Source organism: Empidonax traillii, unplaced genomic scaffold, assembly GCF_003031625.1.
Source record: "Empidonax traillii isolate 1590-97213 ecotype Southwest subspecies unplaced genomic scaffold, ASM303162v1 scaffold339:size995844, whole genome shotgun sequence".
NCBI lineage: Eukaryota > Metazoa > Chordata > Aves > Passeriformes > Tyrannidae > Empidonax > Empidonax traillii.
In genome coordinates this window covers 425,073-437,732 of record NW_020955532.1, presented here as the reverse complement: position 1 = coordinate 437,732, position 12,660 = coordinate 425,073, and the positions used below count along the sequence as shown (strand labels likewise).

General features: G+C 34.6%; 1 protein-coding gene across 2 annotated transcripts in view; it reads right to left on the bottom strand.

Moving 5' to 3' along the window:
• TBC1D22A (TBC1 domain family member 22A) overlaps positions 1–12,660 on the bottom strand; it is a 164,516-nt gene that overhangs the window by 117,176 nt on the left and 34,680 nt on the right. For both annotated transcript variants that reach the window (XM_027892147.1, XM_027892148.1), the window contains exons 7-8: positions 12,574–12,636; positions 5,044–5,158 (exon numbers count right to left, since the gene is read on the bottom strand). In XM_027892147.1, coding sequence (XP_027747948.1) covers positions 5,044–5,158; positions 12,574–12,636 — 178 coding nt within the window. The remainder of the gene's footprint in view (positions 1–5,043; positions 5,159–12,573; positions 12,637–12,660) is intronic.

The window sequence follows — 12,660 nt, the reverse complement described above, 5'->3', positions numbered from 1 at the left end:
TGCAAACAAAATCTTTTCATCTATACCAAGCTGATGATATCCCCCACATGCCTGAGCACTCAGTCCTCAGAGATTTTCCAGAATTTCTTTCCTGGTAAATCAGAAGACAGCAAAAGTTGAAGAGCCTGGGAGAAGCAGAAACATCCAGTTAATACAGTTATAGCTCCTTGTTCAACTTCCACTTTATAAAAACAATCTGTTGTCCCTTCAGTTTCATTCAGTCTCTTCTAAGTTGAGTGACTACAAATATGTTCCATCTTTTCCACTTTATCTCCCCAAACCTCAATGCATGAGTCCTGTTCATAATTCTCCAAGGACTAGTGAATTGGTGGAAAGGTCTAGGTGTTCAGACATCAGGATTATATATCTCAAATTAATTTACATTCTGAAGCAATCAAGGCTTCAGCTTTGTCTTGAGAAGGAAAGGAAATAATGCATGCTAAACAAAATTTTACCCTATAACCCTCTAAGTATGAAGAAAAGCAGCTCTCCAGAGTCAGTGGGTTAATACTCTTTGTTCTCTGGCTTACATCATTTAGAAATACAATATGATGGACATTCTAAACAGATCTACTTATTGCACAAAAATTACAGTTCTCCTCAAGAAAAAATCATCTCTGCTTAATTGACAACTTTTTCATATTTTATAAACAAACATTAAGGAATTACCTCAGATACTGCCATGATAAAATGCTCTGAATGCTCCAATTATATAATGAACATAATAATTTTAGATAGAGCAAATGGTGGAACAAATAATTTTAAATATAATTACTCACAGCAAATCTGTTGAAAAGAAAGGGAAGAAGGCAAAAATGAGACTGCATACTGTTTTATAGGGACAGAAAGACTTCTTGTAGCATGTGAGAGGGAATAGAAAGAACTGTAAGCAAAGGAGCTATAGACAGATCAAGCCTTTTTTAGGACAAAAAAGCCTTCCTTTACTCATAGTAACACTGGTCTGGGAATAAATCCCACCCCAATCCTACTAGGATTTGGGCCTGGATTAATTATTCCAAGAAGTCATGGCAGTATCAATTTAAAAAACACCAGGTAACAGAAGTTTCATTTCTACAAAAGAATTTAAGATCACAAGAAAAAATACTTACAAAGGTTAAGACCTCTCTTTTCAAAATTTTCAGTTCATGAGTAGCTCCACTACTTCAAGGAGATTGTAGACAATATCTCAATCGCCATTCCAGTCTTCAGCAGCCTCATTTTTCTTGATGTTCTTTATCCGACATAAAATGATGAATTGCTACAAAAGTGTTCATTTTCTGCCCTGGACTTCCTACTAACTCCTAATTTGGTCTTGATCCAACACTTCTAGGGGGTCTCAAAGTTATTTCATACAGCCATTCCACTTAGCAATGGCCTGGCATGCATCCTTATCATGGTAGTGTTTCTCTAAAGCTTTCATCTCTCTGGATGGTGAATAAATCCAGGTCCTCTCTGGGGTTTTAGATATACACACAAGGCCCAGTGAACTACTGAAATGACGATTACAGTGAAGTGTAGCTAACTCTGTGTGCAAGAAACCACGAGGAACTGTGCAGCACAACCTAATACTTGGAAACGATGCAGATGAACAGGAATTAGGGCAAGAGGAAGGTGTACAAAGAGTGCAATGTGTGGCAACTTCAAATAGGACTTGCAGTCCAGTGCAAAATTTCTTGTTCATTGAATCTGTGAACAGTGACGAGTCACATGCTATATCTTATTAACAAAGACACCTCTGGTGCATCCACAGGGATGAGATTCATTTTGACACAAACTAATATGCTGCAAACACACACACAAACAAACACCTCTCAGGAAAACTGCCCTGACAGTAATTAGCATTTGTTCTGACAATGCATGTTACTACTCAGCTATGTCATGCAGGAGGTTAGAAGTAAACACAAAATAGTTTTCCCACACCTATAGTGTTTGAAATTCTAAAGAAGCTGTTATAATATGGCAGGAAGAAGATCTATAGCTTTTTTCATAAGGGGAAAAATTTTCAGAAAATAATGTTGATATTAACACACACAATCATCTGGTACAAGAAACCCAAGGTTTAAATTCCTCTTTTTCCTAATTTAGACCAGAAATTCAAAACTGAAAGTATTGTATTCCAGCAAGGACCAGTGTTTACCCACTTTGACATTTTCTTTAATCGCCATTTTGCTTTTCCTGGCTTGGTTTGACAACCAAGTTTTATCTTGTTGAAAATGTTACAGCATTCTGCTTTTATTGGAGAGTGGGGAACTAATGAGACATTACCAGATTACACTTTCATCATACTTACACTGAAGAAAAAGTTGAAAAAATGCCCTCAACATTTAACATATTCAGTTCCTGCATTAAGTCACTCAATCTATTCTCCATGTGTGAACCTCTGTGCTAAAATCAGGTACTTCGATCCACCCTAAAACATCAAAATATCTATGACTTCAGTCCTTATATATAAACCCACAAAACCTACTTTATGGCATTCAGATTTGAATGAGAAGTAAATTATCACTTCCATCCATTCCTTTGTATCTTCAAAAGTTCTGTAACAACACTGTTCCAAAAAGTTTGTAGACATCTTTAGCAGAGCAGAAAGCCTCCCATCACTAGAATAAATACGTCACACACTTGTTATGCAAGATTAAGGATTAAGGGCTCTCAATTGTCATAAATCCAAAATAAACACTGCTTTCCTCCCACCAAAATATCTGACGAAACTGCAGCTGTGTTTAAACATTACAAGGATATACCATTAGATGATCTAATCAGCACAGATTTATTATTCATGGCACTGTCAACTAGAATTTATTATTAATCTTTAATAATTCTTAAGTACCTCTTTTTTTTTTAATTATAGAAAGAACCAACAAAAGGCATTATCACTTTCAACTGTATCAATTAGGACTCAAGTGACTTTGAACTGCAACAAAAAGCTTTCAGTTAAATTTAGAGAGAAAATACAAAAATCAACAGTTAAAAGATAGCAATAAATAAAGCACTTTAATGTACAAGCCAATATTCGCTTAAAATCAAGAAATGAGATCTAGAGTAAACAAGTAAATACAGAGTATCACTAGAGTAAATATTAAATATCCTAGCAGTTTAAAGATTTTTGCTAGGACATTTCTGCGATTCTGCAATTATTTCTATCTAAACTACTAAACCACTAAACTGCAATTCACAGTCTGATTTTTGAATCCTATAATTTTATTACAAGTCTCAGGATTTTTGAGGTACTTCAAAAATTTCAAGTCCCCATTTCAACTTTAAGTAAAATGCATGCTCATTCACTCTAACTTGAATAGATCACTCAGTGCAACTTGAATATACTAGATTCAAATCAAAAGGCTATTTTGAAAGTTCTTATATGTCCCTGGGGGGAAATAACTGCTGTTAGAAATTAGCCATGACCACTGCAATATTGAAAGAAATACCTTCATTTTGCTATTTTTCTTATGACATAGATATTAGCTTTTAAACAAGCTTTCAGAGTGCCATTTTCTGAGCTTCATACACTTTCAGTGGTAGACTATCTTCTATATTTGAAAGGTTTTGAGTTTTGTCTTTCTTCACTGAACACTTGCTGGAACAACTATGCTCTCTGACATAAAAACATTGACGAACTGCAAATACATTAACGATCACCAGGGCCTCCAAATGTAAGTTGGTGGTAAAGACAAACTTATTTACCATATTAATTAAATGGCCTATTTAACATGGAATATCAATTCTCTAATCACATCTCATTTGAACTTCTTATTTCAATTAGCAACCCTAAAGTCTACTAGAGACCCCACTGCTCCAGGATCATTAAGAACATTTTCATTATCTGTCAAATGAGGGAGTAAAAGGCAGAAACTGCAAATACTCTCAGGAGTGGGCCTCTACCATACTTAAGAGATGATTAGGGAGAAAGCAGCAGTAGTTCTCACCGGTTGCTTAGCAATGAAATGTCCCCATATGAAACAAGAAACGAACAAAGCAACAGAGGTGTTGCCATGCAAATGAGAAAACGGATAGTCTATCACCCACTCAAGGATAATCTGTCCTTCATTAAAATCAATCAATCTGGACTAATCTGGATACAGTGGGTATCTTTCACAGAGAAGGTAGGAAGAATCCACTGAAGCAGGCAGACAATGCACTGCTCAAGTTTACATACACAACGCTTATACTCTCACTGTACATGTGTATGATAAATAAGTACAAGGAAAACAGTTTTAATTCAAACTAGATTAACACTGTCATTTTTACTCTTAAACCTTACCTCTTATATCCACAGTTATACCCAAGTTATTAATCAATTATTAACTATTAGTCATTATCTTAATGTTAATAACAACTTAAATACTAATCTATAAATTTAAGATTTAACCCGCATCCGAGCTGGTTAAATTTTCAAAAATATACTCACACATAAAGCCACAAACACCACAAATAGAGTTGTTGACACTATTATTGTTAGTAATGTCATAAGCACCAGAAGAGCTAAGTTCTAAACCAGGGAAATTTGATTACTGTTGCCTTAAATTTCAGAGGCAAATTACAGGATTTTTTCAGCCACAGATGCAGTTTAATAGGTTCCTTTTATTTTAATTTTCCTTCCACCCATTTAAAAGGTTTCCTTGTTTCACGGGTTATTTTGTTTGTTTGGGGGTTTTTTTGGGTGGGCCTTGTTGGATTTCTTGGTTTGTTTTTTTGTTTTGCTGCTGTTGTCTGAGTCATATGTACAATTTAAAGTTTTCACAAAAAACATGAACAGGAAAGAATAAAATTACCTATGAAGAAAAATGCATCATGAGTGGTGAACACTTCTTAAGTACAAATCAAGATGATTCCTGAACTCCACTGACTACTTAAACAAAATCTGATTGCTTCTCGGTATATATTTAAACAGAACAATACAGATTTATAATTAAAACATTTATTAAAAAATTCACATATCAAATTATGCTTTGATTAGCTCATCCAAACCATTAGTCAGATTAAAATGAATATGATGGTTCAAAACCAATATCAATCATAATTTGGTGTTAAGACAAATCTTACCTATATATTCACAAATGAAGACCACAAAAAAGGGAGTAACAAGATCATTTATGCCCTGAACATATCCACTGGCTGGATGACGTATTGCCCAGATAAACAAAATTCTTTCAAAGATCTGAAAAAGAATTAAAGAAACCATCAGATAATTTAATAAGTGACAAGTATATTTTAAACAAGATGCTTGAAAATTATCGTAGAATCATACAATATGCTGAGTTAGGAGGGACTCATCAGGATCACTTGGAACAACTCCTGGACCTATGTAGGACACCCCAAGAATCATACCGTGTGTGCCTGAGAAGCAACTGCTTCTTGAGCTCAGTCAGGCTTTGTGCTGTGACCACTTCCCTGGGGAGCCTGTTCCTTCCACCCTCTCAGTGAAAAACCTCTTTCTGATACCCGGCCTAAGCTTTCCCCCAAGACAGCTTCATGCCATTTCCTTGAGTCCTGTCACTGGTCACAAGAGTGAAGAGATCGGTACCTGCCCTGCCACTGCCCCCCATGACAATGTTGAAGACCTCATTGCAAATGAGACAAATTTAATGTCATAGAGCTGCTAGTATAAAAAACATGCATACAAAAGCATAAATGAACACTGCTGTTCATAGCTAACCTCCAGTGCTATGTAAGCTTTTCAGTTCTTCAAAAGAGGGCATTTTTAGGGTATTAGCACAATCAAAACCAACCTAGTATATAATTCAATTACAGTACTTAATACAAAGTAGCCCTAATTCACTGGAGCTTTTCCAATAATATAAAATTCTTCTTTCCTCAAGAAAAAGAAATATTACATGATCTTCCCTTGATTTTTTACCTCTTTGAAGGAAGTATTCTGTTAATGCAGTATTCTATTTATTCCTAACAGAAAGAAGTACTTGACATAATTTAGATTTTTTAATAACATGCCCATAAAAAGAGATTCCATAACAGTTAAGCTTTCCTAATACTGCAGTGTTGGATTTTACACTTCAGAAGTGTATATATACTGGTTAATAAAAAATCTGAAACAATCAGAAAATGTAGCAATAAGGCAACCGCCTGCCATATCACAGAACCTCACCTTCTCAACTCTGTATACCACAGATTGCTTAGGATCTGCAAAAGCTCACAAGGCCACAACATATCTCAGCATGAGGAGAGAAGAGAGCAGGAGAATCACAGAACTCTTCTCTGACTCAATTTAGGTCTGTGACATGCTGTATTTCCTCTCAATTATTTGCTTCCGAACATGCTCCGTGGCTTTGAAAGGCTGCAAATAAGCAGCAGAGTGAAAGCTGCTACGTGCCTTGTCCTAACTACAGGTACTCAATCAAGTATATATAATTTTCTGAAACAAAAGAATGTTTGCTCATTCTTGAGAGCACAAACAACATCACTTTTCTGATCAGGCCTCAATACTAATAAAACAGGAGACACTTTCAAAGGACCTCAAGGATTGTGTAGTTTGCTGCAACCTCAGAAATCGATGAATGCTCAGGCTCCAAGAAAGCCTGTAAAGACCTGCCCCAAAATGACACATTAGGGAGAGGAAGCTTATTTATCTTATTATTCACTTTATAAGTCCTCTTGCAGTTATTTTTAAGTAAGGAAAGGTACATGAAAGTCCCATTACAGGCTTCCACACAAGTTACCTGACACTGAAACAAGTTTTCACCTTTTGCTTTAAAAACAAGTCCCAAATATCAACATCTATCCTTTCCCCACAAATTTTCCTTTCAGAATCAACTGTCCAAGTTTTGCTTCCCTGGATGAAAATTCACAGAACATGGGAGACAGTCAACAACAATAAGTACAAAAAGTTTCGGTGAGCACTGAAAAACAAGCCGTAACGCAGCTCACGTCTGATCCATTATAACTACAATTAAGATTCAGTTTTTGCTCAGCGTGATTTCAGAGATTAGTCAGAAAGGGAGATACTCATTAGCAAATTCTCCATAGAAGCCTCTTGTTCCCATTAGCCAAGATGCTTATTCCTTTAGCTACAAATTCTTGGTGCTAGTCCTGTCACCTCATGTTTTTTAACATGAACTGCATACTAATTTAAAAAAATACCAGCCTCTGCCCATCAAGCAATAGCTTCTGGGGTTTCACTGTCTATCAATAACTGTATAAAGATTTTACACTCTGCCATTTACAACTTGCTTTTACATTTTACATAATTACACCCTTATGAAATTGCAGTTGTTTATGTCCTATTTTTACTATTATTGGAAAACTGCAAATCAAGCTAGGTTAGGTAGCTCACTGCCACCCTGCCTGCTTCTAGCAGTTGCCACTTCTGGTTTCAGTGAGAGCAGTTCTCAGCATTATCAGTTATCCATCTGTGTTTCACTTCATAAAAAGGACATGTTTAACATACTGCAAATACAAATAACTTTCTTGAAAAACAAACAGCAGATAGAGTTGACTAGAGAAACCTATTTAAATAGCAATTGCTGAATGTAGAATAGTGTTATGCACTAGGCTAAAAAAAAAACTCCTATTGTGATGGGGTTACAAAATATGCACAGTAAAAAAAAAAAACCAAAAATCAAACACACACAAACCAACCCCTATAGTAATTCACTAAGAACCATTAAAATAACATTGTAAAAATTATAAAAATTGTATTTTTTCATGAAGGCGTTTCTAAAGTCAAACAACCCACAAATTTGTACCATCAACCTTTTGTTTCCTCAGTATCTGACAATACATGCAGTTTACATTGCAAATTGAGAGGTCTATGGATTTTAAAACATTTTTAAAATCCAGGTATGGAAAATCAGGGAAGTGGGTGCCTGTTTGGGTTTGCTGGGGGGGGGGGGGGGGGGGGGGGGGGGGGCGGATTAATATTATTGAGCAGGAAGAATCACTGACAACAAATCAGCTTTAATATCCCTAAATGCACCTAATCAGGAATTCAACAAATACACACTGAAATAGTGTTTTCAATTTCCTACCCATTTTCATAAGGTTTCATTTACTGTTCTGAATTGAAAAAATGAGCACTGAAAACCTGAACAGCAGACTGATTTAAGTTTCTATACAGCACTCATCACTGTGCTCAAATAGGATTCATTAAAAAGGTCACTTTCCCAAAAGGTTCCCTTCTTGATTTCCAAATCAGCAACAGAAACTGGAATTATTTTTCTGCTATGAACCACTACATCTCATGAAATGCCATTACCAATCTATTATTCTCTTTTGAATTTAATGCTTATTCATAATTACAGCAAGAATTATATTCACATATATAAAAAGAAGAAGCCATCAGCTTTAAATGCAGGTTTTGAATTTCCTGAGGGTTTTGCCATCTCAGAGGAACTCTGAAACCTCCAAAGCCTTAATCCAAAAGTTTTTAAATTTTTTTTTTTTGTTTTCTAAGTAGAGAAGGGGGGGGGGAAAGAGGAGAGGAAGACAAAATTATAAACTAATTTAAATTGTGTTGTTTTCTTGAAATTATTATGTATATTATGCAAGCACAGATGGGAAATACGCAACCATGTACTTTCCATTTCAACAAAATTCAGTTAAAGACAGAGCAGGAAGTGATAACAAATTATACTACTACACATTAGCTAGCCATATTTATTAAAACTAAACTTACAGTCACTAGTCTTTAAAATACCTTGACTTCACTATACAGAAGACTACCTCTAACTCCTCTGTCCTCTGCTTTGAGAGCCACTATTTAGTTATTTCCAGTCCTTTAAATCCTTGCTCCAGCATTACCTTTCCCTCACTCAGGATCCATATAACATAAAAAAATAAACACTTTAAACTGATTTTACAAGGAACATAAAATAACTAATTATTTCCACAGATGAGATGTGTAGCATTTTATTACAGAAACCAAATTTCAAGTTCTGATAAGAAATTAAGCAGCCTTTTTAACTCCAATTAAAAGTTCTTTGGGAACAGAGACTCTGATACCACCAAGAACAACAAAAATCGGTAACATATGGAAATTTAAGTCAGAAGACATATGCTTTGTTTCTAAAGTTTTGACTAGTGCTTTTGTCCAATTTTGTCAACTACAGTCTCTTCATCTCATTCTACATGATATTCTTTCCCAGTGGTGATATCATTACTCTAAATTTTTGCAGCACCAAAAACACATACAAAACCCATCATAATGTCCAAAACAAGAGTCTTGCACACAGTGTAACCCTTTGAAACCTGTCTTTGACCCATACTCTGATATCCTTCTCTTCTTCATAGCTCTTGCCATCTCACCTTAAAAAAGGGGAAATTACTGTTGCCCACCTGAGACCAGCACTACCTCCCCTCTCCCTAGAAGAGAGTTAGTTCTGGGAACAACACAAGGCCCCTATCTGGATGAGTCCCTGGGAATAAGGTGGGATCCCCTGCGAGGCTAAGGGATTCAGCAGTGCTATGGGAGGTCCCCAGAAACCCAGAAAGCAAGGGAAAGAAATAATGGAAAAGATGGATGCTATGACCCTTTCAGCATCTTCTGTACAATAGCATCAAGCAAGTCGGGCTTGGTTTGGACCAAAGAGAGAGCAAAGACATATGCAAGCCCATCCTCACAGTAGCCCACACATTTAGTCAGATCAGTGGAGCTCTAAAATGAAGAACCCGCAGCTCTGTAACATTCAGGATACTAACAGATCTGTAAAAATTAATTCAGATCTCTATCACTTCTTTATAACTCAAATACTTCCTAGACTTCCCCTTATCCTATGGCCATCCACCCTTTTCATATTTTTCTGTACCTCAAGATCACTCACTAGCAGCTAAAAGAATATTATTAAAATAGACCTTTGGTTTACACTTTCTTTTTTATTAATCAACTGTCACATCTCACTCCTCCAAGCCTTCTATCATTTTTTCATCCATTTTCTTACTACTTGCTAGGGAAGAAGAAAGGTGTTGGAGCAGGGAAGATGGATGGGATAGGGTATGGACAGGGATTGAGGGGAGAGTGATTTTGATGTGGTTTCTTTAAACATTCTTTTTAAACCTGAAAGCAGCAGCACTCCAGTTGTACAACACCTTAATCTACTTTATGGGGATCAATTATGCCTGTTACGTGGCTCAATTTACTAAACCTTCAAACTGAGAAAGGTCAAGTACAATCAGCAAGCAGGGATATTGAGCTGTATTCAACAAACTAATTTAAGGAGCTGTATACATACTCTGTTAGCACTGGAAGAGAACTCAACGCCACTTGCAAGTACAACCACAATTTCTAGAAAGTATGGATATGTTTATTTTAAGGTAGTGTTTAAGATACACAAATCCAATGAAGTGTTAGAAAAATGTTCCTTTGGACAAGTTCAACAAATAACTAGAAGTGAAAAAAATTCTTATTCTAGATTTAAAAAAAAGAAAAAAAACACAAACCTGCAAATGAGTAAATAATATTAATATTATTAATAATAATTATTATTAATAAATATTAATATTATTATAATAATAATAATAATTAATAAATAATATTAAATGATTATGCTATCTGAGCATTGTTACCTGCCAAAAGACAATTAAAAGCAAAAACAACCTTAATAATTTCATGTTTAATGATCCTACAAAGCTGACTGAAACAGCATTCCGTACTCAAATTTTACTGAATAATATTTGGTATTGAAGTTCTATTGACATATTGGATTTTACTTAGCAAGAAGTTACTCAGTCACAGTATTTTTTTTTAAGTTATTCCCAAGCAAAATGAGTAGTGTTTCATTCTACTAGTCTATTTTTCTAGTGTTTACTAGTTCTGTCAGCATTTTCATTAAACCAGTCTATTTTCAGATCAAGTATAATTCAGCTATTAAAAAAAAAAATCAACTGTGACTGCTTGCAAAAAATAATGCACTATCTTTTTTATAGTAATATATTCTCCGAGTTCCCAAATAAACTTATAAGTTCTAAGTTAGTCATTCAACCAAAAGGGGATTATAGCTATTCTGTAACTAATTCTTTTCAATGTCTTATTATAGGATGTTTCCACAATACACTAAATATTTACAAAAATACACATTTCAAGTGTTAAAAAACCTTAATGAGATCTTCTTTAATTATCAATACAAGCTTACTCTAACATTTCTAACTGTAGTATGGAAAAAGTAGATATCCATGGTAAATATAAAGTTATGTTCCTAAAAACTATTATCAAGTTCACATATAGTCTAAAGAAACACATTAACCATCTCTGAAGAGTAGTTATATATCTTGTCTCATGCACAATCAAAGAAGCAAAAGACAAAACTAGCCCAAGATCCTACAGCTTTCTATCTGACAACCTCATCATTTTACTAAATAACACTTTATCTCAAACTATTCTCAACGAGGATTTGATATCTTGGTATCATTTTTATTAAGGTACTTCTCATCCAAATATTTGGGTTAAAAGAAAGGATATTAGGTACATTCTATGAAGATGTTTACCTGGAGTATTCTTCTTCCAGTGCCCACTTTATAATGAAATAATATTCACTTTCAATTTCACTTTTTGGCTCATTTCTAGCTAAACACTGTCACCGGTCTTATTTATTTCTTCAAGTTTAACTTACTCTTCTTGTTTCCTTCTCATTCCTTGATTTTACTTACATTACTCCTTCATTCACCCCTAGAAAAGCTCAGGTAAAACACTATTTATACTATTTTCTCCCAAAACACTGCAGTAGGCTGTTTCTTCAAACCGATTTCTCTAGCACATGTGGAAGAGCATTTCCATTATACAACTAATTGCAATAATGGAAAAACAAATGAAAGCCAGTTCTGCATTTATGCCATATTGGGAGATGTTTTATTTGGTTCTATAATGGTACAAACAGAAGCTACACGGAAGTACATTTGAAGGTCTAACTAAAACCATTAGAAAGGAGAATAAATTGAAGAATTAGAAAAAATTATTGAAAGAGGGTGATCCACATCATCTACACCATTTATGACCCATATACTTTAAAACGAAAAGACCCCATGAGATTCAATTACCCTACAATATAGGCAAATTTGACTAACATATTTACCATTATTCATATATTTAATCATGTTATTATATATTTACATTAATCATATAATTACAACAGTAGTAAAACAATTTAAATAGTGTATTCAACATACAAAACTTACAAGGAAGTAAAATCAGGTAATGCACTTAATGCTACAAATTCAAAAAAGAGAATTTCCCAAGTGGAACACTATGATGAGAACTTCCAGACCTTGAAAGATTTTGACAAATGCATGGAACCATGGAACTATGCTCTGCATTAGTTCAAAAACACAGTATTAACAAAACATATAAAAAGGAAAAGAAGGGAAAAAAAAAACCTCAAAGGAACAAGACCAAAGAAAAAAGTGACAGATTTGATACAGAAAATTAATGAGATGCCTTTGCTTTTACTACTCATATTTACACTGCTATTCTTAGCCTATACTTATATATCCTCATTTATTGGTTTAAGGTAGTTCTGAAGTCAAAATAGCAAGTACTGTCAAATTAATTATTAATCAAACTCTGATATCAGATTCATTAATAAAATGTTTTCTCTAACAAAAAAAAAAGTCTTTAGATACCATTCTTACCTCTGTTACTTTGGGCTGAAGCCTTAAAACTTCAGGACTCATGCGTGGGATATCTATATGGATCTAATTAGACAAAGAGGAATACTG